The 26,454-nt window shown below is 41.3% G+C and overlaps 2 protein-coding genes and 1 long non-coding RNA gene across 3 annotated transcripts in view; 1 reads left to right on the forward strand and 2 right to left on the reverse strand.

Annotated features, from left to right (window-relative positions):
* Positions 1-1,147: 1,147 nt before the first annotated feature.
* nt5dc1 (5'-nucleotidase domain containing 1) overlaps positions 1,148-26,454 on the forward strand; it is a 28,358-nt gene continuing 3,051 nt past the window's right edge. Inside the window, exons 1-10 of the mRNA XM_057016482.1 lie at positions 1,148-1,534; positions 2,407-2,498; positions 4,838-4,909; positions 4,998-5,107; positions 5,208-5,287; positions 5,371-5,452; positions 19,445-19,619; positions 21,110-21,207; positions 22,219-22,340; positions 24,712-24,885. Coding sequence (XP_056872462.1) covers positions 1,442-1,534; positions 2,407-2,498; positions 4,838-4,909; positions 4,998-5,107; positions 5,208-5,287; positions 5,371-5,452; positions 19,445-19,619; positions 21,110-21,207; positions 22,219-22,340; positions 24,712-24,885 — 1,098 coding nt within the window. The 5' untranslated portion in view covers positions 1,148-1,441. The remainder of the gene's footprint in view (positions 1,535-2,406; positions 2,499-4,837; positions 4,910-4,997; positions 5,108-5,207; positions 5,288-5,370; positions 5,453-19,444; positions 19,620-21,109; positions 21,208-22,218; positions 22,341-24,711; positions 24,886-26,454) is intronic.
* On the reverse strand, positions 5,520-9,580 carry col10a1b (collagen, type X, alpha 1b). Its single transcript, XM_057016479.1, has 3 exons — positions 9,443-9,580; positions 9,147-9,261; positions 5,520-7,696 (listed from the first exon to the last, which is right to left on the reverse strand). The coding sequence occupies exons 1-3, from the start codon at positions 9,443-9,445 to the stop codon at positions 5,856-5,858; spliced, it is 1,959 nt and encodes a 652-aa protein (XP_056872459.1). The 5' UTR covers positions 9,446-9,580; the 3' UTR covers positions 5,520-5,855.
* On the reverse strand, positions 22,583-26,003 carry LOC130515905 (uncharacterized). Its single transcript, XR_008947296.1, has 2 exons — positions 25,776-26,003; positions 22,583-24,861 (listed from the first exon to the last, which is right to left on the reverse strand). It is a non-coding gene; the product is annotated as an uncharacterized LOC130515905 (long non-coding RNA).

Here is a 26,454-nt window from a genome sequence, read left to right on the forward strand (position 1 = left end):
ATATTAATAAATAACTTCCTTTTAGGCTACTACTACTACTACAAATATAACATATATTTACAGCGCATCTTTTCAGTAATGCACATAATTGTTTGTCTCATAACAATTTTTACTTTGACCTTCCCGCAAAATTTGAAATTGAAATTGAAGCTATATTATTGTAAACGGTTCGTATACTGCATCTATATTTTAAAGTACCTTTACTGTGTACTTAATGCCAATAAAGCCTTCATGAATCAGGGACCTTGACATTGATGTCACTCACCTGTTAGATTTGTAGATAAAATGAGTCCCTCTCCACTGTGCATCATCTTCCAGCACATTTTCACCCGGAGCCTCACACAGATGGTTGTCCCGTGACCATTCAAAAACCTCCTGTCCTCTTCTTGTGCCCAAGAACATCAGTGGCCTTGACATCACATGTCGTGAAGTTGCTGGAGAGGCTTGCGCTTCACATGGTCGTCGGATCAAAGATGGATTCCCTGCAGTGTTCCTACCATTCACAGACTGGAGTGGAAGATGCCTTCATCTTCCTGCTGCGCAGCGTCTACAGCTCCCTGGAGGAGGCGGGCAGCGCTGAGTCATGTTCTTTGACCTTATAGTGTACTGAATACAATAGGGAGTTGAAATTGGACTTATCTCAGGTTTAAAAAAAATAAAAATAAAAATTTCAAATATAGCAGAAAAGACAGAAGGAAAATTTGAGTGGATTTCTCAAAAAGTACACAGTAAATTAACTTCATTTTAATAATTACCATTTATTTATTTATTAGATATTTAAATTATTATTAATTATCAAACATTTAAATTATTATTAGTATTATTTAAATGATTATACCAATACAACAACTACTACTACTACTACTACTACTACTACTACTACTACTACTACTACTAATAATAATAATAATAATAATAATAATATAATAATAATAATAATAATACATGTCTCCATTTCCACCAGTCAAAGCCACAAATGAGAACATAATAGCAACGTTTTTGCTGATGAGGATGATACGGCCGCGGTCTGACACATTATAGCCTGGATAGGGGGCGTTTTTGAGAGAGGCGTGGTTTGTAGGGTCTGCCGTCTGCAGCTAGGGTAGCTTGAGTCCAGCGCCAAAACGTTTTGACCAATCAGAATAAGCGGGGCGGAACTGTGTCTGTCACCGTCTAAGGCGAAAGGAAAAGTGGAAACCCGTTTAACTTGTAGCTCCTTTAACTGCCAAAATAACGTTATCTGTTTTGTAATAACGGTGTTAATATTCGGGACAGTGGCACGGTGCAGTCCTATTAGCAGAGCTAGCCGCGCGTCCCAACAGCGCAGCCCTGTCTTCGCCGTCACGCAGTGTGACATTGACATATCGGTGGCTGTGTCACGCACATGTGCGGGCAGTAAACGTTCGGGTCCTGTCAGTCTCCTCCTACAGATTTAGCCACAATGAGCGAATATTTCAGCCTGTCGGACTGCGATGTTATCGGCTTCGACCTGGACCACACGCTCTGTCGCTACCATTTGAAGGAGACCTCGAGGGTGAGTGCGCATGTTTGTGTGTATGCGTGTGCGTAGCAGCAGCTATTTTCCCCACACAAAATGATACGGTGGCCCTGGCGGTTTCATCGACAGCCCATCTGGATGTAAGAAAAAATTCATACAGCTGACTGCCACAGAGGCGTTTGTTTGCAGTGAAAACGAGGTCGTGCGTGATAGGCTGCTTCCTCTGCAGCCTCCAGTCTCCGTGACTCACAGGTTGGACGCCCATAAGTCCCATGTTCCAGCATCTTCTGCTGATGTGAGCAGAGCTGCAGAGGAGCTGCATAGGCTTCGGGCCTTCGTGGGATCAGTGCCTACATACATGTAACATTTGCAATGCAGGATTTCTTTGATCAATTGCCTGACTTTGACAGAAAACAAGAATCTGCTCTTTCTCTGCAGTAGCTTTTGTACAGCTCATTTCAAGAACCAAAGCCCTTAACCACTTAGTTTTATATTCTTTACAGGTGTTGTGCAGGATAAACCCAAACTGAATCAGAAACCACCTTGTGTGGTTCATCACCTTTGTTCATCTCTTTACTGATTTCTACTTCCACCTTATTTGCTATTTGCCTTGCCTTCCCTAAGGTAATATGAGTTTGGTGTAGACATTTTTATCATCAGACAACTTTTACATAAAACTGAATTGAATTTGATAGAGAGACAAGATGGCAGTAACACATACAATAGTAAAAGACAGATGGCAGTAAAAGGCTACAATATTACTGTAAACTCAGCCATGTAGAGAGTGAATAGTGTGTGTGATAAACACATCTTTGACACAGCCTTGAGGTAAAGGCAGAATGTGTGGTGTTGCATTTGTTGTCCAGATGTTCCTGTGCATTGGATGATATGATCTCTTGTTATTTCAGCTGATCTATGATAGCTTTGCGAGATATCTGGTGGAACATAAGGGCTATGACAAGGACCTGCTAAACCTAACTCCAGCTACCTGGGATTTCTGGTGAGTCAGCAGAAGATTCTTTGATTTACTGAAAAGCTGTGACTACAAGATTTATGATGAACAGTTGGTTACTGTTGTGTTGTCCCACACTGCTAGTAGGCCATTACCAAACCACAATCAATATTCACATTGGGGTTGTCTATGGAACATTTGTTGCTGGAGGATTTAATTTTGCAGGTAGTAACTGAGGGGACTAACTGCATCCCAATTGAGAGAGAGCAATTGGTTTTAATTTGACTATATGCATATAAAGATTTATTAATTCCATTTAAGGTAGTTTACGCTGCAAGTCTGCAGTTACTGATTCACAGTCGCATTCACACAATAGTGGCACTGAAGCTGTGGTGGTCAAATAATGTGTTTATTGAAGAGGAGACCCAATCTGCATCCACTTCTCTGCCCACCAACAGTCCACAGCTCTTGAGTTTGCTTCCAACCCCTGTAAAACCACCTTTGGCGTTCTGTACCACATGCAACTCTAAAATGGGGTCACAACTCTGCTTTTTTTCCCAAGCACAATCCACCATGCAACACATGCTACAGACTTCTTGCAAAGCTCTTCTTCACGCGTCCTTTTCCTCTACAATCCCCTACACAACAAATCTCACGCACTGCAATTTACACATGATTATTCTTGACCTACTATTATAACATTATTTGCAACAACCAGACAATATAATTTTTTTCAAGCAGTACAGCTGGCCTACTAAGGGTTACCCCACAGCAAGGGAAATACAAGCACCGCTGAGAAGGAGAAAGACAGAACAGATGGATGTATATATTCACACTGACAGTATATTTATTGATAATTTGATTGTCTATGTAGTATCAGTCTTACACTCCTCAAATGTAACCAAAATTTCAACCTTGGTGCCACTCTCAGTTGGCATCAACCATAGCCTCAATATGTCCCATTGACCTCTGCATGTCTTTTGGATACAACAACACAAGCATCTCTTGCGTGGAAACTCATACAGCTGTCTGCTGTTTGCTCTGCCCAAGGAACAGCTGCTCCCTCCAGGGGCCTTTGGCCAATCTCTCAGGCTGTTTCAGCATCACTTACCATTTAATTGTAATTTAGCTTGTTCACATGAATTTATCACAGTTTTTAAAAATCCTTTTTGTACAGCATGAAATATTGAAGTAACAAGCCTGATTTATATTCTATATTTGTATGTCTTCTGAGATGGCCTCAACACATAGCGAGAAAACACGTTCAAATTAGTCTGTGTAGATTCTCAATCATCCAGGTCATTGTATCCAAGGTAGAAGAAGCCTTCTGGATAGAAGGCGAAACGTCTTCAAGAGAAGAAACCCAGTCCAGTTGACAGAGAAAATTACCTTGGACATGTTCAAATTAGACAAAACTGCCTTCAGATTCTGGTCAGTGTGGTCTATGTGAAGAGCTCACCAACACTTGATGATCTCCAGAGCGACTTTGTGGTTGGCACTTATGTTGTACTCCAGAATTACAATATTGCGGGGTGCAATATTTAGAACAGCAATCACATCCTTAAAGATGTGCATGCTAATACACTTCCATTGTGTTTGTATTATTATGCTAATATCATCAGCAAGGTATCTGGTTTCAGACCTCCTTATGTCCCTCTAAATATCATTTTTGGTCTTGTGTGTGGTGTTTTTACGCATTATTTGGTGTAACTCTCCAGGAGCGTTTTCTGGCAATGTGTTTGGCATGGTGTCCTGTGAGGGTTTCATAGGAAATGTTGTTCTATCAATCTTGCATGTAGAAAGATTAATGTCTGACCAAAAATAAGCATCTGAATTATAAACATATGCAAGATTATATGAATGTGTAATTTATGAACATAATTACAGCATATAAAAGAGTATATTAAAAGAATGCATGTACACATATGAATTTGAGTCAATGTAAGCATATGAATTATTAATATATGAAAGAATATATATGAATTTTCCACTACAACATCATCTCACAGGTGCCATCTGCTAATGGGGAAAAATAAATGGTTGCTGCAGATCACCAGAAAATTTGGGGTTCATCATCTCGCTCAAAGAGACTTCACCCTTTAAGTTTAATGATTGTGAAGCTGTCATTGCTGAGAGAGAGTCTGGCAGAAGTTTAATTCATGCAGTTTTTACCATCTCCAGGATTTTCAAATTACAACTGACAGGGAGTGTGTTGAAATTCAGTTGTGTTGGATGGCGCCCAGTAATTTAGGCTTCAGTCTGGTGTTAAGTAACACAGACCTGTCAATGGGCAAAATCTTTCTGTAACTGATTTGATTCCTCTTGTTTTGCCATTTTATTTAGTTTAATGATATGGCTGTAATCACATCATACCTGTTCATGTGTAGTTTCAAAGGTCTAGTGGTGGATCTAGAAGATGGTAACCTGGTGAAGCTGGCAGAAGATGGAACTGTTTTACGGTATACAGTACTTGACTTACTTTTCCACCGTTTGCTCTTTAATTATTTTTCCATTTATGCCAACATGTTTTTTTTCTGATTTGACCAGAGCAACACATGGAACCAGTGAACTTAGCACAGAAGAGATCATCAAACATTATGGATCAAAAAGGGAGTGGAAACACTTCAACAACCTCAACACGTCCTTCACCAGATCTGGTAGAACATCATTATATTGCCTCTACCAATGGCTGTTCATCAACTTGAATCTGTTGTTGGAGTTCATTGATTGACTTCTCTTTTGTTTTTAACATGGCAGCGAAATATTATTTCTACGACAACTACTTTGACCTACCTGGGGCTTTCCTCTGTGGACGAGTAGTGGACATGCTGCATAAGGTAACAGTCAACAGCTATATTTTTATATTGATGATTCTGATTTCAGTGTGTTGATATTAAATATTATTTTGTTTTGTCAACAGCATGGAAATGAGGTGAACTCTGACTTTTGGAAAGACATGATTGCTGCCATTGAACACAATTACAACACATCTGCATTCAAAGGTACCTTATATTTAAGCATATAGGTACTAATTCAACACGTATATTTATTGCTTTGTTTGCTAAATAACAAAGAAATCCTTTTTTTCTTCAACTGTAGAAACTTTATTGCTTTGGTCAGTAAGTGCAGTAAAAGAAAACACAATTTTAATCTCTAAATCTGTGCTCTTCTCCTCTGGTCAATGGGTATATGAATGTGAGTCAATCTTCAGCACCATATAATGACAACAACAACAGACATGAAAAAAACACCAACAAAAGATAACTGTAAATTTTAAACAAAGTTGTGAAGCACCATAAAAATATCTTCCAATATCCTTTTACACATTTTAATTGGGTACAGCGATGTCTACTTAATATTTATTTGAATATTGATACTTTTTCTGAGGTATATAAATTTCTGAAATCACATTGAAGCAATCAAAAATCCAGAGAAAGAACAGTGGACATTATGGTCTGCAAATATGCCATTATTGTCACTGTCGGGGGCCTGGATATAGACTCTGTCCCCAGGATGCAGCATAAGCACAGAACTTCCTGACATCTGGTCCAGTACACCTCTGTTGTACTCATCATAGCTGTAGAGAACTGCGTCATCATTTTTGTAGAGGGCCACCAGTGCATTGCCTCCATTGACATGCATATGATAGCTGAAATAATAAAGGCCTGGGATCTGGCAGCTGAAAATACCACTGTAGGGGTCATAATGGTTTTCCCCATTGTACAGAACCTGGCTGAACTGAATGGGTCGTCTGGCTGGAGGGTAGGGTCTAGTCAGTACAGCACTAAATGCTGACAACTGGACCTTCATCTGTGTCATCAACGCGCCATGGGCCTTCTCTGGTGTGCTTTTTCCCTTGGCGTAAAAAATTTCACCTGGTGGACCTGGTGGGCCAGGTGGTCCTTCTGTACCTGGGAATCCATCTTGACCTCTAGCACCTGGTATTCCAGGTGGCCCCTGAGGACCAACAAATCCCTTTCCTGTGATGCCACGTTGACCAGGTGGGCCTGGAAGACCTGGGTGGCCCTTGAATCCTTGTGAACCTGGTGGGCCTTGTGGGCCAACAGGTCCCATGGGCCCTGGCCTACCATTCTCACCACCCTTTCCTGGGGCTCCTGGCAGCCCTGTGTGCCCTTTTGGTCCTGGAGCACCATTTGCACCTGAAGGACCAGGTGCACCAGCATGACCCTGCTGTCCCTTTTGACCCTGGGGACCAGGATGGCCTGGAATTCCTGGAAGACCTACTGCCCCAGAAGTACCTGGTTTTCCAGGTAAGCCTTGAGCACCCTGCTCTCCTTTGGGTCCAGTTGGCCCAGGGGCACCTACCCTACCAGATTCCCCTTTGGGTCCTGGTTGGCCTATCTCACCGGGAAGCCCTCGAGAACCTGGGGGACCAGCTGGGCCAGGTAAACCACGAGGCCCTGGCTGACCAGGGAAGCCAGCTGAGCCTGGCTCGCCTTTCAGACCAGTGGTGCCTGTTGTACCAGGGGCTCCTCTACTTCCAGGTAGGCCAGGTTCACCCATTTTACCAACACCAGGAGTGCCAGGAGAACCAGGAAATCCAGTTTGTCCTTGAGCACCTTTAGGTCCCATAGGGCCTGGCACACCTGGGGAACCATTTTGACCAGGTTTCCCTTGTGCTCCTATGCCTGGAGCTCCTGGATGACCCTTTGGTCCTGGCAACCCCATTGGTCCAGGGATACCATCTCTTCCTGGCGTACCAGGCCTGCCAGGTTCCCCAGGATAGCCTGTGGCACCAGTTTTACCGATACCAGGTTTTCCTGTCGTACCAGATGGGCCCATTGGACCAATTGGGCCAGGTGGTCCCTGAGCTCCAGGAATGCCAATGCCTTTCTCCCCTTTGCTGCCAGGAAGACCAGGAATACCAGGATGTCCCTTCAGACCAGGCCGTCCCATTGGTCCCATTGCCCCAGGAATACCTTGTGGTCCAGGTTTTCCAACTGAAGGACTCCCAGGAGCTCCGGGTATTCCAGGTGTACCAGGTGCACCCCTGGGACCCATTGGACCAGGAGCACCAGGTGCTGCTCTCTCACCTGGGGGACCTGGACTACCAGGTTTTCCAGAACCACCTGGGGCACCGGGTTTACCTGGATAACTGTAACCAGGTTGCCCAGGAGGTCCTGGTGGGCCTTGTGGTCCAGGATATCCACTACCACTCTTTCCAGGGGGTCCAGATGGCCCCATTGGTCCTGGCAGACCAGGAGGCCCTGGGGGACCTACCGGACCTGAAACGACAGGGACAATACAGTAACTACTGGTAGATTCATTTGGTTAACACCGGAACACCCAAAAAGGTTATATATGTTTTTTGATTCTGGTTTTAATTTTTTGTATATTTTCAGCCTAACTGGTGGCCTGCTTGGTTCTTAAATAACCTAGTTTTGATATTGTCCATAAAACCACATCCTGGCATGTGATTGTACAGTGGGATGTGAGGGCACCGGCACTCCCTTTTTGCCATGTGATGTGCCTTCCAACACTCGTGTTCTAATCTGTTGTTCTCTCAAGTGTGTGTCTACCGCGGTTACAGAGCACCACAGTTCCGTTTGCCCACATCATGCTGCACCCATCCATTTCCTGCAGTGGCTTCGGTTGCAGCTGTAGACTTAGTGGTCTCTAAGTTGTCAACCTCATTTTCATGCTTTTCCTTTAGTTTATGAGGTCAGTTGAGTGCATACACATGCCCAGTCTCCATGTAATATCAGTGTTTTAAAGGAAGATTATGTCTTGCAGTAATATTCACCACAAACACCCTGGCCAGTAAACCAGTTAAGCCAGTAAAGCAACACAGTTATTGTTGATTTTATTGATAATTACCAGTGTAGAAATGGCACTCATGGTTAGAATCTTTAATCCTGGTTACACTTGTCTTCTGTTTGTATTTGAGGTCAAAGAAATATTACTGTATAATATTTCTACTTAAAATCAGAGTTGAGGCTCCAGCTTTTATTTACATATAGGTATTTGCATAAAATTGAATTCTCTGCATACTCTAATATCTAAAGGAATCGAGGAACATTTATATAACAGGATCCTCAGTTTGAAAGGGGCTTCAAATTTCACATAAAACTATTATAAAAATTATACTGTTTTCTGTTTCACTCAGTCTTTTGCATACATTACAGTAAATGGTCTGCCAAATAATTAAGTGCGATGGGGTTAGTTTCCCTATCCTCTAGTTTGCCGAGTTGTCATTTGCTACAAATCTTTGTCGGAAGCTGGTGTGGAGGCTTCAAGCACAATGAATAAACAAGGGCCTGACTGTGTCATATCTCCTCCACACTGCGAAGGTTCTCATTGAAAGTAGTTGATTTTATGTGACGAATTGCACACACTTTAGTCCAGTTCAGCGTCGTTATGTCATTTTGCAAATACTAATGTGGGTTTTTACTTTAGAATTTTGTGGGTTGATATTTTCACCACGGTGTTGTCTAGCATGGTGTGCATGCAATCTGATTTGTCAAATGTGAATCTTGACTTTGAACTTGCAGGTTGCTTGTGAAGCTGAAAGCAATAGTAGCTTTTCTGAGCAGCCTAGAGTGAAGCATTAGCCAGTTAAATTTCAATATACTACACATTAGGCACTTTCTCCTTTTGTTGTTTGTTTGTCTGCTGCTTATTGTATCCCCAAGAGGTTGAATTGAATACGGCGATAGTTCGTCCCCTCTGACTCACCACTGCTCTTGACAGAATAGGAACTCTTTTCATCGTAGTACCTCTCAGCAGTAGCCTTAGCCAAAGCGAGGAGGAGGAGAATGCCTGTCCTCAGATTCATCTTTTGAAGCGAAACCTGCAAAGGGAGAGACAATTTTGACAATTGACACTGCCTGTAAAGTTCAATAGCTTCTTTACAACCTAAATTAGTAATAGTTGCTGTAAATTACTAATTAAATCTTAAACTGAGCAACTGCTCATGGCTCATTAGTGCTCTCTTCACTCAGCTGTAAAAGGTCACGCAAATGCCATCTTACCATGGAGGTTTGTGCTCCAAAGAAATGGCGTGCTGGGCTAGCAGGGTGCTGATGCCGGTGACTGGCAGCTGCTGCCCGTCAGGTCACAGGGCTCAAGGTATTTATACTAAGCAGAGCTTCAACATCATGGAGTGTCAGCCCTAACCCTCCCCACTGTGATGTCATCTCTTAATGATGGGTCCTATTTTCTCAGGAGGCTTCTCACTTTGGAATTATGGTCCTCCCTCTCTCCTCCTGCTTTCTCTTCATGTGGCTCCCACTGCAACAGCAGCGACGCTTCTATTTGGGTTTCTATATCTACCATGTATATCTTTACATATGTGGCATGTGGGTTTTTTTGTTCACTATGCTAAAGCTTGTTTGATGTGCTACACATTTTTTCTTCACCTTTTTTTGTGTGTTTGTGACATCATAAAGCCTCAGATTTTAGACACACTGCCACAAAACCTGTTAATGTTGGATTATTCTGTTATTATCTGATGGAGAGGCAGCATTTTTTAACTATTTTTACAATTAATTAAATTATTTAATTGTAAATTATTATATATATATATATATATATATATATATATATATATATATATATATATATATATATATATATATATATATAGATATATATATATATATAAAATTAAGTTTGATATAATAAATTCATGCTGGCAACATACCACACCAGGGATTCAGAGAGCCACAATAAGGCACCAGGAGGCAGCACTGAGGTTTTATCTCAAAACCCACTTCACCTAAACGCAGCAGGAACGTTGTGTTGGAGAGTCTAATGAGTATCTCGATGAGACCTTTTTTATAGCCGCACACTGATCATTAAGTAATGACCCTTCATACTTCATAATTCAATCCATATTTGTTTTTTCCACTTTAGACCAGTGCTTCATCATATATTCTCCTTGTGTGGACCAGGTTACTACAAAATAGACATTATATTTTTTATTGCACAAATATATATTATTCTTGTGGCTGTTATACTTGGTTTCTTATAGGGTAGCAATATCTTGGGCACAGCAACCTAACTGAATGTTCTTTTGGGTAATGAAGCGCTGACTCTGCAGTTATGCCAAGCAATTTGGCTTTTTTGCTAATGTATCCCGAGTCCCATGATGAAAATCATTGTTGTTCACATCCCCAGTTGGTATATTTCATCGTTTTACAACATCATCTTGGAATAATCCAACCCACAATTTCTGGTCATTTCTTGCCTGCCTCATCGCTTTCCTTCACCTCCTACCACTCTCTCCCTCATTTTCTCTTTTTGTTTGTGTAATTTTTTCAGATAAGCCAATTGTGTGTATGGCTTCTGTGGGGCTGTTTCAGTGAAACACACCATGATCATGAGTTGATAAAAAAAATTCCCTTGAGAATTTTCTGGAATGTGTGCTGTAACCATTGTTTGGTGCCAGCAACATCTTCACCATATCTGTCCGTCTGTTAGTGAACACACTGTGTGACACATTAGTAAAGGGGACAGAAGGGACAGGAGATTAAGGATGCCAAAGAAATACCAACACAGTGAAACTGGACCTTCCATTGGCCACCAGCACTAAAACACCAATGGTGAATGTGCTGCTAGAGAAAGCAGAAAGTAATTGCAGGTTGTACTGATGCCTGCACGAAACTGTGGAAAGTTTATACTAAAGATAGTACTTTAGCCAGGCAGTAATTGTTGGCAAATTTACAGGTTTTAATAAACCAAATATTCCACTAACGGGCAATTTAATCTTTAGGGATACAAAAACTGACATTGGACCACCTAAGTATTAGCTACCATTATAGACCCAAAAACAAAACGTGTGGTCGGAAGTTTGACCATGCTCTGGCTAACTGTAATGTCAGGATGGTAACTACTACAGTATATCCTCGTGGATATCGTCCAAGCCATTCCGAAGTTAGAGTTAGCCTACCTTCTTCTTGATAGCTAAATAAATCTTTTAAATTTTACACAAGTATATTGGTATGAGTTTTAATGAGTTCTTGCTTTGAATGTATCGTTTGCTAGACTATGTTGAGCAGCTTTGTCCTCCTAATGCCATTCTCAACACCTGGTAGAGCAAACGCAGGCCGCCCTTGATTCTCAGGTGATCCTCAGGCTCTTTAGTGCTTTATGTCAGTGCTTTGGTCATCCTTTCCTGAATACACGTTGGGTTCAACTCGCATTAGATCCACTTTTCTTCTTCACATTGATTATTTATGCAGCCAAACCTCTCACAACCACTGCATTAGTCAGAAAAACACACGTTTTTTACAGATTATGGATCTATCTATCTATCTATCTATCTATCTATCTATCTATCTATCTATCTATCTATCTATCTATCTATCTATCTATCTATCTATCTATCTATCTATCTATCTATCTATCTATCTATCTATCTATCTATCTATCTGTCTCCCTCTGTATGTACACAAAGACACATCTATATTTGTTTCTATATATTTTTTCTAGATTCTTTTTCTCTATATATATATATGAACTTTATAGAGAGAGGGAGTCTGTGTGTGTCTCTGTGTGTGTATATATTTTTTGGCTTATTTAATTTAATTTTTCTTTCTGAAAGTACTACCAATGGGTGCATGAGTATGTGTTTCAGGTCATTATGGTAGTGTAAAAACCAGTGCTTATCAGCCCCGGTGGCCTGTATCCTAAACATACTGGTATGCATGTGGATTTTCCTCATTGGTTTTCCTCATTCTCTTCCAACTAGGGCTCCTTTTTTCTTTTTGGTTGGTTTTATTTTTAGATATAAGACTGGGAAAGATCCCTGTGAACCGTTTTTAGTTCAGTGGGAAAATTTGTAAGAACGTTGAGAAGCCCTTGCCTCATTTTCAGCTGTAGTTTTAAAAACTTAATGCTTCTCTGCCCAAATTAAATGAGCGTGAAAAATATTTTTATCACAAGAGACTTAAATAGCTTACAGCAGATGAATGGATAGTATAAATGTCGCCATAATAAAATATAATATGTCCATTAGAGTGGGTATAAAAAGACTATGGTTCCAAAGAAAATATAGTTGAAATGTTCAGATGATGATTATCTCTGTTTGTGATAGTCATATTTTTCAACAAAGTGTTGCTGGAAACTTTACTTTGTTGATTTGACAGACATTAAGGTGCCTAAGAATAAGGTGTAAGGGACTTTTTTTATCAGATATAAGTGATAAAAGAATGGATTTATTTGTAATAGACATGTGCTTTGGCTACTTTAACCTCTATGTCATAGAGGTTCATAGAGTCTATGAACACCTCTCGACAATAGTGGAGCTATGAAAAAAGAAGTGCTCAATTTTATCACTCAGAGATAGCCTGGGGAGAACTGCAGTGGGTCCTCTGGTGTTCCAGAAGCATCAGCAGCTTTATTACAAACATGGAATTACACTTTAACTATACCAAAGTGCTCTCATTAGAACCACCGCTTAGCTGAGCCCTCATTCACCTCAGCAGCTACGTTAGCATATGCTGCTATGTTAGCATATGCTGCTATGTTAGCATATGCTGATATGTTAGCATCACACAGATATGACTGATGCCCCGCCTGCTCTCTGAATACACTTCATGCAACCGCCAAGCTCTACTGTAAACACACATTTCATGTGAAGTTTGAAAGTGCATGCAGCACCTGTGTTAACAACAAATGCAACCATGTTTTTATAGCTTCATAAAGGTTTCATTTAGATAATGACCTCATGCCACAACCTAAGTGAGTGTGTAAAATGCCAGGTTGAGTTAATTTATTTGAATATTTTTATTTGGCTAAACCAACAGAGAGCCTTGGTCACATGTCAGCATATCCACAGCTCAGAAAAAAACAAACCTTCCACTGTTTTTTAAGCTATCTTTATATCTAATTTCAAATGGTGTAACCACCCTGTTTTTAACCATGCAAATAAGAAATAAACCTCTTAATCTCAGTCTTAAAATAATGACCCCAGTCAGTTTTTAAGAATATAACAATTTAAGAATTGTTGAATAAATTACATTATTTTATGATAGAATGTGGATTGCTGCGAGCAGTTTTGTATCTGTTTTTTGTGATGTAGTTTTAATTTGTGATGTAGTTTTAAATTTGCCCAATTAGGTGAAACAGTTCATTGCATAAATCAGAGATTTCCTGCTTATCTGGTACTGGGGACAGCAGTCCCACCAGGGAAGCCCAGACTTCCCTCTCCCTGGACACTTCCTCTATCTCTTTAAAGAGCATTCTGAGGTGTTTCCAGACCAGCCCAGTCACATAGTCACTCCAGCATGACTCCAGATGAGTCTTCCCTGTGGTTTACTCCTGGGGGGACATATCTGAGTCACCTCCCGAGGGAGGCGTCCAGGGGCATCCACCTCAGCTGGCTCCTCTCGATATATATAGGAATATTTAGGTGTGGATGTAAATATAACAATTTAAAACCTTGTATAATATATATGAAGGCTTACCAAGTTGACACAATTCAAGGCCCTTTATTCACTCTGCAGCCTCAAATCAGATTTCTGTCCCATCTCTGTAGATGGTTTCAATTCAGGTCCCATTTACACGACAGCGTTTTTGGGTAAACCAGGAAAGTTTCATTTTAGCTGTGTGTTAATACGAAAATGCCTGAAAGTGGAACGAAACAAAAATGGATTCCAGACCGGAGCATTTCGAAAATGCCACGTAAAAATGCATAGCGGAGCGTTTTCAGCAATTTGGTGCACGCAGGCTGCAGCTGCAGGCAGCATGTGCTAGTAGTCAGTCAGTCAGTCAGTCAGTCAGTCAGTCAGTCAGTCAGTCAGTCAGTCAGTCAGTCAGTCAGTCAGTCAGTCAGTCTGTCTGTCTGTCTGTCTGTCTGTCTGTCTGTCTGTCTGTCTGTCTGTCTGTCTGTCTGTCTGTCTGTCTGTCTGCCTGCCTGCCTGCCTGCCTGCCTGCCTGCCTGCCTGCCTGCCTGCCTGCCTGCCTGCTGTGTATTTAGTACTTTGTATATCAATGCATTGGTCATACATTCTCATATATGTATTTATTTTACATTGCAGTTCAGCTGAGTTTGACTCCATCTGTTAGTCTAAGATAGATGTGAACCTTCTTTTTTTTTTTTAGATGAAGCAGCTGGTTGTTTTGCTGTTTACATCTTTCTAGTCCCAAGGTGTACAAAGTTTGTTTTCAGGAAAGGCAGTGTTTAACTGCAGCCCTGCTGTCTCTGAGGGTGGTGGGGTGGCATGTAAACATTACAATTACACAAGTTTTTGGGTCCAAAGTCGACCTATATTCATGTTTATAAATGTTATTAGAGTGGCTGAAGCCGTCTGTCTCACCTGCCTACCAACAACACACGTGCACCATGTGTTCATGCGGTGGGGGGGATCTATGCTGTTATGTTTGACTTGCTAATTGATTTCATGTCCTGTGATTTGATCTGGAGCATGTTTACTCTCAGATAAGATTCAATTATGTTTTCCATGCAACTATATGAATCCAAGCACGTTCACAACACCTGAAGTGAAATTAAAATTGCTCTCCTAATGAACTGATAGATGTAACGTGTGTTTATCGTTCGGAGGGTAATGCAGAGTTCAGTGTTGTTTAAGGAAAATAAATCACTGTAAATTACCGTGTGCCTTAAATAATCATGGGAATCATACATGTGTGAGATGTGGGGAAGGAATCAGGAATTATTTGGTTGTGATATTTTCCCATGGGGAATGGAACTGGCTGCATGTTCAGTCTGGTTTTCCTGATTGGTGTCACATTCGGACCAGGTTTCTCCCTTCATAGTGAAAAAGTCCCTTTTGTGAACCTGTTGTGGCATGTACTGATTTCTATCAAAAGTTTATTGATTGTAAGATTCCCCCTACTATAGCCTCTGCTTCCCATAAAGCTTTTGATCTGATAGGTAAATCTCTCATTTAAAATCTGCAGCGATGTTTTCAAATTGACTTTTTTTTCCATTTATGATGGGATATACCAATAGTGGAAGCATGCATCCAGAATCCTTCGTATTCTTCTGGAGATCCAGTTATTCAAAACTATGAATTGCTGTCATAAGATTGACATTTTTATTATTTTTTTGAGGGCCTTTCTCCATAGCGATCTTCATTTTGACATTTTGACATTGGCTAAAGGTTCCTGCTAAACAATAAAAATGTTGCAAAGTCATTATATAAAATTACATTTAAATGTATTATTAGAATTTTATGGTCCTCTTTTCCCCTTTAATGACCATTGAATAACAAAAATCAAAACTTAGAGCATCTCATTGTACATACATATACAGTTTGTGGTTAAAATAAACTAAAAATGGAAAGTCCACATGCAAAGTTACCCTGCCGATGTATTTCTACTGGCTTTTAACAGATGGTGAAGTTAAATTCCCTTCTGCAGTCACTGTGTGATGCTGCATCCTCCGCTTTCCATCACTAACCAAAAAAAGCCCAAAACAACTTCCTGAGTCTTGACCTCTCATCAATTTTGGTGTGGCTGTTAGTGAAACTTTCCTCCGCTTGGCTCGGTTTTACACAGCAACAGTTGCATCCTGTTGGGCTGCTTTGATGTGTAACAGAGGTTGTGATTTTTCCTGTAATGCCGTGGAGTTGCAAACCTGTCTGAGCCTGCCACCACAGGCTTATGGTCTGGCCATGGCCCTGGCGTTTGTCAACACAATCACCAGCGTTTTTATATCGTGCATTTATTGAATCGGAATGGAATTGACGCACTTAACAGAAGAGGTTATACATTAAGTGAATTGGGCTAAAATTAAATGTGCCAAGCACCTATAAAGCTAGAGCTGCTTTAGCCCGATGGTCCCATTTCACAGAAAACCCAAGAACATGTTTCCCACTGATGCTTTATCGTCAGGCTGCTGATGTGGTCAGTGGTGTTTATTCTTCCATATATACAAATGATTTTGCATACATCCCCTGTACTGGTGGTAATGAGGCAAAGCGTTGCATCTGATATGAGGAGCGGGTGGTGTCGTGCTCTCTGAGGATCTCATGTACTGAACGGTCCTTTTTGTTGAACTAAAGTTCAGTGGCCCATGCATACAATTCAAACGTCAGAAGGAACATTTGGAGCCAGATGTTTACATCTGGGACGTTTTCAAGGGTATTGTGGACTCCTGATCAGGAGCTCGGTCTTTGACTTGGCGACCTCTCCGGGCTGCGTCCCAGTAGTGTCTAGATACCTTTTCATTTCTAAACTTCTCCAGTGATCCACCACACGAGGGCAGCATGCCCAAATGTTTCTAACTGGATGCAGCTGCTCGAGAAACATAACTTGATTATCTTTGACTGTAATTATCCTTTGTTCGTAATGATTTGCAGAGTTTGTTAAGTTTTGTGCTTCTGACTTCTGACAGAAATCAATAGTTGTTTTCAGAACAAGTGGAAAAACAGCTTCAGGGGGTATAATAATGGCTGATTTAGTATTAGCAGGCTCTATGTGACAAATGAAATATAAATTAGAGATTATGAAAGATTGAGAAGGAATGCGTGTCAGTAAAGTGGTCATTGGAAATATTGCATGATCACGTGAGGACATTTTTTTGGCCTTTTTTTCACTAAAGAGTCAGAGCGACTCCAGCTCTTATGAGTAAGACTGTTCTTTAGAAGTCCATCAAAATGCACCACACCATCTCAAAAGTGCAGTATTACGTCTGAGTATCTGTCTGAGTACCAGTGAAGTGTTTACTTTAGCAAACAGAAGTGAGCAACATTGAGGTGGAGCCCCCTGCAAACCAATCAAGTCTATTTTTAGGAAGATAATAGCAATGGTAACGACATGGCAATGCACCATGTGAAACCAAACTAAACCGACCAAGACTTGGTGCTTTGTCTGGACTCAAGGATTTGATGTTGGGTTTAATACGTGGACCATCTGAAATCCCTGCATGGCTCATATGTAAAGATGTATAAGCTGTATATTCAGCTTTTTACAGGAGGAATGGATTTGATATTGCAGCTTTGAGGATCTCTGTCTTCTGTGTCTGATGACTAAAAATCTGGCTCCACTGCTGAGCTCAACAAGTTTTCAACAAAGCTGCATCTGCTTTGGCAGAAAGCTGATTTAGAACAGTTTGGACATAAACAGCATCTGAATTATTTGATCCCTGTAAGGAACCAGTGATGCTCTGGAGACTCCAGCAATCTGCTTATGAATACACACAGGCAGGGTTCCCAGTAGCCCTTGAAATCCTTGAAAATGCTTGAATTATAATGCTGTGATTTCAAGGTCTGAAAAGAGTTTGAAAGCACCTAAATGATATGTCTGTCTATTTCGCAAATTGACTGAATAGTGCTTATTACAAGGACAAATAAATTCTGTGAGAGAACCATATGTGAAGACTATCCTGGGATCTGCTGAGCCTCTGTGCTCCTTTCTTGACCTGCCATTCTGTTGTCATGTACCCCCCACCCTGAAGACAGAGCAGTAGATGACATAATGCCCAGAGGTTTGCCATTTTAATGAGCATTGGCTCCAAAACGACATGTACAAACCGTAAACCATCGGAGTAAATGAAAAAGTGGCATCAGGCCCTGACTTCAAGATTCAAGATTTACTTTATTCATCCAGGGAAATTGAATGCTGCTACTACTTTCTGCCACCTGAGACAGCGCCATTCCAAGTTAGAATCCCAGTAGCTACCCAGAGATCAACCCAAGCCATCTAGGAGCTTTCTCTGCAGCCGCGATGGTCATGTTATTGGATGTTCCTGTATCCTTGGCGACCTTGCAGAGTGAGTGAGTGTCCTGCAATTTCTCTGCAGCGACCTTGATAGAATGTTCCAGCCTCTGCCCCTGCACTCCTCCACGAGTTCCTAGCAAATGGCATGTTTCCTCTCCTTGGCTTCCTCTATGAGCTCCTTTCAGAGCACTGTCATCTCCAGCGGGATCAGATGTTTTAAAGCCTTTGAGGTGATTCTCATATTTGGCCGAGGGGGCCTGTTCTCTACAGCTTTGATGAAGCACACTACTTACTTCAGTGGGTGGTGTTAATGGCTGTCACTAGACTTACAACAACGGCCCTAAGCACTTGCTCGCGTCGCCAATGATAGTTGCATCTGCCAGAGCCTTTGGACCGCTCCCGAGGAGATGTTTCAATGAACCTCAACCAGACAGGAGCAGACAGGAGGGCATCTCACTCATTCCCCAGAAGGTCTGCTTGGCTTGGGAAGGCATTATGGACTGCCTGCACCAGGAAAGACACAAGAGATGTTATACCTGCTGATCGGGCGCTGCAGTGTGCTCTGCCACCTGGCCCATGCTCCCTGTTTGCAGAGACCTTCTGCCCTGCTCACTCTCCTCCTCCACCCCTGCTCAGACCTCTTCTTGGAGAAGGTGGTATCTCTTTGTTCCCTGGGCCTGGCCGACCTGGGTCCATTGGTAATGGTCTGCTCTGCCAGCGCCTTTTATCCACTCTCCATTTCCTTCCTGTCTTCGGTTACTGGCTGCTCTCGGGTAAACCTTTTGTTATTATGAAACGTAATTTTAGATCATACTATCTATGTACAGGTATGAGTAGCCCTCTAGATGTGTGTTTTAGCCCAGCAATAGGATTCTGGAAACATTTGAAACAGGCTGAGAAGTGCCTAAAAGATGCTTTAATTTGACCATGCAAAATGTGTGGGAACACTGACACACACACACACACACACGCGCGCGCACACTGTGTTTCAGCCCAAGCGTTAGAAATCATCACATGGGTACATATCTTTTACTCACTGGTCTTATTAGTTGCTGTTTATGTTCAAAATGAAGTTTAGTGGTAAAAAATGTGATTTTTCTTTGAGGTGGGAAACGAACCAGTGGATATACTGTATGTACTAACGGGGTGGAGGGCTTGATAACCCATTCATGAGGATGAAGGTGACAATGAACAGGAAATGGCAATTCAAAACAACTAAATGTACACATTAATATTTATACTAGTAACAAAATGCAGAGCAAAAACAATGTGGCGTTCAGATAATACGCATATGGTATATGAGTGTTTCTGATCATTTTTGTAAATGTCTATGTTTGTCTGTACAGAGGATGCCGGGACATATTTCCCCAGTGTGAAGAGGGACCCTAGCAGGTACCTGCAGACCTGCTCTGACTCGGTCAAGTCCTGGTTGCGCAGCATGAAGAACGCTGGGAAGGTTCTCCTCCTCATCACCAGCTCTCACAGTGATTACTGCAGACTTGTCTGTGAGCACATCTTGGGGTAAGAAGAACAATACCAGAACCCCTGGCTGGACACTTATTCTTTTAAAGTCTGTCACCTGTAGCAATATTCTTTAAAATGTTCCCATTGCCTCATTGTGAGCTGCAGTAAATGTGATCTTCTGTCAGATTTGAGCGGCGTTCATGCCGTGCAGCAGATATTTGGTCTTAGCTTGCAGAAATATAGATGATTCACAGTGCAAAGTGATGATTCTGTTTATTATGCTGTCAAATATCAACAAAGGAGTGAATTATGAGTCTTTTCCTAGTTGTAGACATGTTGCATTGCCAGCAGGCTCGTGTTCTAACTCTGTTTGTGTTTGACTTGTGCGGTTTAACCCTGTTTTCCACTCAGTCAAACAGCTAAAGGCCTTGAAAACACACGTTGGCTATGTTGTTTCTGCCATTTGCTAAACACACCCCCTTCTTGTTCTGAGTGTGCCATTGTTCTTGTACACAGCTCTTGGCTGCTTAGGTGGTCGACTTGTCTGTTATGACTGTGGTACAAGAGGCCAATGTAAAGATGATTTCTTTGGCGACTTCACGCTGTTTCTCATAGGCAGCGCTTAGAGATTTATTTTTGTTTGTTTCATTTAGCCTCTGGCGTTTTTTTAATAGGTAATGTGTGTTAGTACAAATTTAACTGGTGTTTTTTTTTTTTTCTCATCATAGCGAAACATTGGTTGAAATTCAGACCACACAAAAAAAATTATGTCAACACTTTCCTGTTTGGAAAGAATGTTCAATAATTTGTCTCAGTCTCTTATGCTTAGCGAGGTTGCTGGAGGCCAGCAGCAGTCAGCTGTCAGAACTAACACAACACGGCCAAAGTTTCTGTACACGAGGCTGCTGGCTCAGACCCATCAGCTGAGAAGAGTGGCTGCTGGTCCTGCTCCACGCACATGTTCCTGTTACAGTCTTGCACCATTTTTGAGCATTTCTTTTGGCTGAAACATGCAGCCCATTAATAAACAACCTTCACTGATTTGAAATGTGTGTTAAAGTTAGCTTTCATGGCTCTGGTATATTCTACTACTTTTGAAATGTAGGTAGAAACAGTATTTTCTGTTATTTAAAAGTGTTCTCAACATTTTAAAAAGCACATTTTGTCCCTGAACCCAGACTAGGTTAAATACATAAATTTGCCTGTTACAACATTGGCAAAATCTGCTCTTTCTTGTTTTACATGATTATTAAAGAAGCCAGTCATTAATCTGGACTGTGGGAAAACTGTCTCATTGCCTTTAAGAGTGGGTGTACCTGTACTACCAAATAACAATGGCAGAATAACAGTCACTTCAGCCTAAAATGTTGCCAGACGTGCCACTTCTTGCTGCTATGTGTTGCCCTTCTAGTTCTCAACAGGGGCTGGTAGAATGGCAGGTCTGAAGGCGCAATATAAAATATAATATAACAATATTCTAAGTTCACAGTTCCCTTTTTAATTGCATCATGTGTATCTGGATGTTGTAATTATGCTTTCTCTTACAGGAAGGATTTTGAAGAGCTCTTTGACATCATAATCACAAATGCACTAAAGCCTGGTTTCTTTTCTTTGGTGCCCCATCAGAGGCCCTTTAGGACCCTTGGTAAGTAGCTGCCTGATGCTCCTACCATACTGCCCTTAACCATTCACTTCTGTCTATTGTACATACATATTAACACCCACAGTAAGTCAATCCCTCCTTTCTTTAATCCTCAAACAAGAGAGTTTTAAACCCAGTGAAGCAGAGATAGGTTTAACTGAAGTGCTGCTGCTTTATCCTCCTGTAGTTTGTCTTCTTGCCAGGAGCAGAACATCATGTGTGAAGACCAGACAAGTTTTCCTACCCAGTAATAATCTCTCTCGCTCCCTCTGCCACGTTGGCAGTCCACAATTCAGCATCTGCACGTGTTCTGGTCATCACATGTGGATCACACAGACTTCAGACAGAAACACCACAACAGCACTCCAAACGATCTTTTAGTATTTACTGATCAATCATTAGAAATTGGATTTTAATGATTTAATATACAGCTAATGACCACCAAAGTCATACTGGTGAGATTCAATAAGCAGTATGGGTTTGTTCTCAGACCTTTGACAGATTTGAGTTTTATCTACAATACGCTTATTTTCCAAAGCCCAAAAGTCCTGGTGGTGAGTCAGTAACCTGAATCAAGTGTTTCTTTTATAGCCAGCACAATGAAGTAATAGATGTTTTTATCTGGAGTTACGCTATATAATATTGATATATTTCAATAACTCAGCGAATCTGAAGAAAGTCTGAAAATCTGTTTGACAGATGCGATCTTCAGGTCGTGATCAGTACTGCCTTGCAATGATACACAATTCTGTTGTGAAATTACACTACAGGGGAACTGCTACTCTGTGACAAACATGACCTCAAAGTTTAGTAAAACCAGATTAATTCAAACATTGTTGTCACTGTATCGATGTTTTGTTAATTCCATCCACTGAAGCAACGGTTGTAATCGGGTTTTGGGAACAGTAATTCTCTGGGTTTCTCTATTCTTGAGTGCCTGGTGCTGACTGCTTGTTTAACAAGGTTTTGTGTGGCAGCTGGCATTTAAATTCTAGCTTGCTTCCTGTTTCCTAGTGAATGACACAGAGGACAGTGAAGGACTGCCATCACTGGACAAGCCTGGATGGTACTCTCAGGGCAACTGGCCACACCTCCGCGAGCTGCTTAAGACCATGACAGGGAAATCAGAGCCCAAGGTAAAGCCGTCGATCAAACTGGAGAGAGATGACGCCAGACGGATGGCTGAATATCGTCTCAGGCTCACTTTGAAGTTGACTTTAATTTTTGGCAGAGGCTGAATGGCAAGTCAGCCCTGGGAGATTCACAGTGGTGTGAGCTCAAACTGGAACGTGGCTCTTGGCAGGGATGTGGACTGAGCGGCCGTGTGCCAGCAAGCTGCTGTTAGCTGATAAAATAAGCCTCATATTTCTTCTCAGTGTTGCAATAGGGCTATAAGATTTATTTCATTTTTTCCAGGTACATCAGAGAAACATAGTGTAACAAAAGCAAGAATTATTTTTCTTCTTTGCGGTGACTTCTTTTTTTAGAATGGCAATGTGATGAGAGAAAACAGACTTTTTGCATTACAGCTTCAGTCTTGGTACTCCAGGACCAGTACATTGTCTTTACACTGTCCTCCTGAAGGTTGTCATTTACATCTTGGGCCCCCGTGTCTGCGTTACGTTGTCCCTGTGTAATACTCTCTCTCTCCTCTCGGTGGCGCTACGTCACATACACGCTGTGACAAGTGCAGGAATAGGGCCTTAAACGTATGAATAAGAAGTTAAGTGATTCTAAAGCCTTTATGTACATTCTATTTAAAGGAATAATATATTAAATCGTCCAGAGTTCAGTTACTTTAAATTTTTAAAAGAAAACAATCATGATTTGTGGACATTGTGATTTTTTCTATGAATTTCTTGTCCACCGTAAAAAAAAAATCATGTCTTGCAGGACATTTAGCATTCCAGTAGCCTTTTTAGGGCCTGGTTCTACTGTCTGATTAAATAATAAAAGAAGGAAAGGTTCGAGAATTTCCACCCAACACCCCCTCCCCAGGTCTGTGCTCAATACCCCATCTGTTCTCCAGCCCCTTGGAGCGAGCTCTTGTGGAATTCAGTGTTAGTCTATACTTTAAACACTCTCCTGTGCTGACCTGAGGGACTTTCTCATCCCCACTTTCACCTGACAGGACTTGATGCAGGTAGGCTGAAAGGAGGAATTTAGAGAAAACTAGTTCCCTCTGAGCTGAACCTGATCCCAAAGAGTCAGCGGTTTGACTTTAGAGGTGAGGTAATCACAAGGAAACTAACATAAATGATGGTCCTGATACTTATAAACTAACGTTATACATGCGGCATATAATTCTCTAAATTAATCTAGACAGACTGTGGGAATTAGATCTGAAAATGTAACACCTGGATTTGTCCTGGTCTTGCTTTGACCTCATTCCTCGTGGTGCTTCACACCCCACACAGCATGCAGCACAGTGATCTTTTTACCCACCATCTGCAGGTCTGGAGCTCCTTAATTGCTCTTTTGAGTGTATGAGTTGGTTAAAGAGGGCACGCTTTTACCACCAAACATCTTAATCATGTATTATCATTTATCTGACAGTGAGCCTACACAGGACCCTGAATCACCATTTCAGCCAGCACTGTTGAACATGTTGACAAAGGAATTAATCACATAGTGACTTAAAATAGTCCGATAAACCAACTGAGATATCCTCCCCAAATCTGCTATCAAATGGTAGTTTTATGTTCATGTCTTATGCTAAATGAAAACCTGTGCATGATAACACTTTACTTTTCTTCTGTCAACAGTTTGTCTAAGTTAAAATTGATTGTTCTCTCCTCGTGCAGCTTCCCGTGTGTTGGAATCTGTGGGCTCACTAAATATTTATTGTAGTGAGCCCGTGGACATGGCCTTTTGGGGTTATGGAGCTCGGGGGCAGTACTAGGAAAATTTGCTGGAAATATGACTCCACAACCCCCTCCTGATGGGCCCCGTCTGCAGAAGCCCCCAATTATAGTGTTTGTTTACATGGAGGAGGAGGAGGGATGAGATAGAGCTACTGGAATGCCTCATTTTTTTTAATTTTTTAAAGCAGCCTCCAGTCTGCAGAATAAAGAATTTGATCTCATAAATTCACTCTCCCATCTGGAGCTATACACTCATCCAGTGACTGTTCCAGTTCCAACTGTGGAGATTTTCAACCGTGAAAATTACAGTTAAATATTGACACCCCCCAGGTTGAACATAGTCAGAACTTGTGTGTCATTGACTGATAATGGGATTTTTTTTGGGAACAACATGAGACATTTTGATTTTCTGCTCCTTGTTAACCTCACTGGGGTGTAAAGGCTTGAGAGTGTCTGCATTACTTTACAAGTAGAGAAATATGTAGAAGCTGAAGTTTGTGAGATCCGAGGCTGAACTTCACATTTAGAATGTATGATATCAGACCTGGAAAAACAAAGTGTTTTGCACGTTGTCTGGTCACAGGTCTGTCAGGGGATTCCATGTGTGCTGGAGAACCGATCACCTTTCTGTTTTAACCTTCAGGTAGTGTATTTCGGAGACAGCATGAGGTCAGACATTTTCCCCGGCAGCAGCTTTGGGAAGTGGGAGACTGTGATGATCGTGGAGGAAATGGAAGGGGAGGGCGTCCCAAAGAGTGATGCAGCAATGTCCAATGAGGCCCAAGTGGAGCCACTGGAGAAGAAAGGAAAGTTTGAGGCAAGTTTCTTGGAGCAGCTGTTATAATTTAGCAGCATTCCCTTATGCTGTCTCCACCCCCGTTCTCACCCTCCCAGCCCCCATCGCCACCTTTTAAAAGTGCTTAAATATGAGTGTATTCCCTTTAAAGCATTCTGGGTAATATTCCACACTTATGTAATACATGAATGTGCCAAATTGGACTTGTTCATACAAGATTCAAGATGTACTTTATTCATCCCCGTAGGGAAAATGAATTGTAGTAGCAGCCTAATGTGGATTAATATAACTGTAGTCTAGGTTTTGTATTTACAAAGTATAGATATAGAATAAATAAATACAAATAAGATTAGAACGTTATAAGAATATATACAGCATATATTATAAGCATATATATAATATATACACAATATAATATATACATATTATAAGCATTATAAGCATATATACATAAATATAGAATAAAATAGAAATAAAATTACAACATAAACATTCGACAATTATTGTTATTGTGTGGGATTGGATGAATTATAGAGTTTGAAGGCGGACGGCAGGAAGGACTTCCTGTACCGTTCCTTAGAGCAGCGAGGCTGCAGGAATCTGTTGCTGAAGCTGCTTCTCAGTTTGTCCACTGTGTTATGGAGGGGGTGGGAGGGGTTGTCCATGATTGTCCGCAAATTTCAACACCATCCTGTCCCTCACCACCTCGTTCAAGTTTGCAAGTCTACAGCCAACAGCAGACCCTGCCTTTTTAATGAGTCTGTTATGTCTGTTGGCATCCTTAGCTTCCTTAGCATACATGCTGATCTTAGGGAAAACTATGTATGCAACAGGTTCAGGTTCAATCAAGTAGAAATCTAAGGGCAATATTTTTATATTTCAGCGTGTTTCCACAGGTTTGCCACACTTACTCTGTGTATGGAAAGAGAAATAACCCTAGTGTCTTCTCTGAGCCCAGCTTTTCTCCAGAGTATATCAGCATCTCATCCTAACACATACAGCACTGTATTATTGATTCTGGCTAAAGCAAACGTGAGAGTGCGCTGCCACAAAATATCTGTGCCACTGTGTCACATAAATAACTCACATCAATTTAATGTCAGTGCAGATTATTGACAGCAAAACAAACAAAAAACAGGTCGACTTACGGCGTCAGCGTGCAGCCAACTCTAGAAGCTATAACCCGCAGTCACATGATCTGGCAGGCCCATTTTCTTAAAGCTACACCACACTTTCAAATGTTTCACCACATTTCCACCTGAATATGAGTTGACGTCTGGTTGGCCAGTTGAGGGTGGTGGTGACATCCCTGGAAACAGGCAGGCTTGGATTAACGGTCCATCTCACATTAGTCACGCTTTAGCTATTATTTTGTTAATTGTGCATGTCTTTTCTATCTGTGGCTCTTAAAAGAAATGATTTGATAATGCAGTAAAGTCATTATTGGTGTGGAAATGTAAGACTCGTCATACACGGTGCTAAAATCTCGGTGTTTGATTGACGTTTATGCTTTCATAATCGTGTTCCAAGAATGATTATGACATAGCAACAATGATTCTTCAAGAAACTGGGTTACTTGTAGTAAATGAG

Source organism: Takifugu flavidus, chromosome 19, assembly GCF_003711565.1.
Source record: "Takifugu flavidus isolate HTHZ2018 chromosome 19, ASM371156v2, whole genome shotgun sequence".
In the NCBI taxonomy this organism is placed as follows: Eukaryota; Metazoa; Chordata; class Actinopteri; order Tetraodontiformes; family Tetraodontidae; genus Takifugu; species Takifugu flavidus.

Bases quoted from the DNA above. Each gene is read 5' to 3' on its own strand.
- col10a1b (XM_057016479.1), bottom strand. The intron at 7,697-9,146 runs GTGAGTCAGAGG...CTGTCGTTTCAG, and splicing joins CTATTCTGTCAAGAGCAGTG to GTCCGGTAGGTCCCCCAGGG.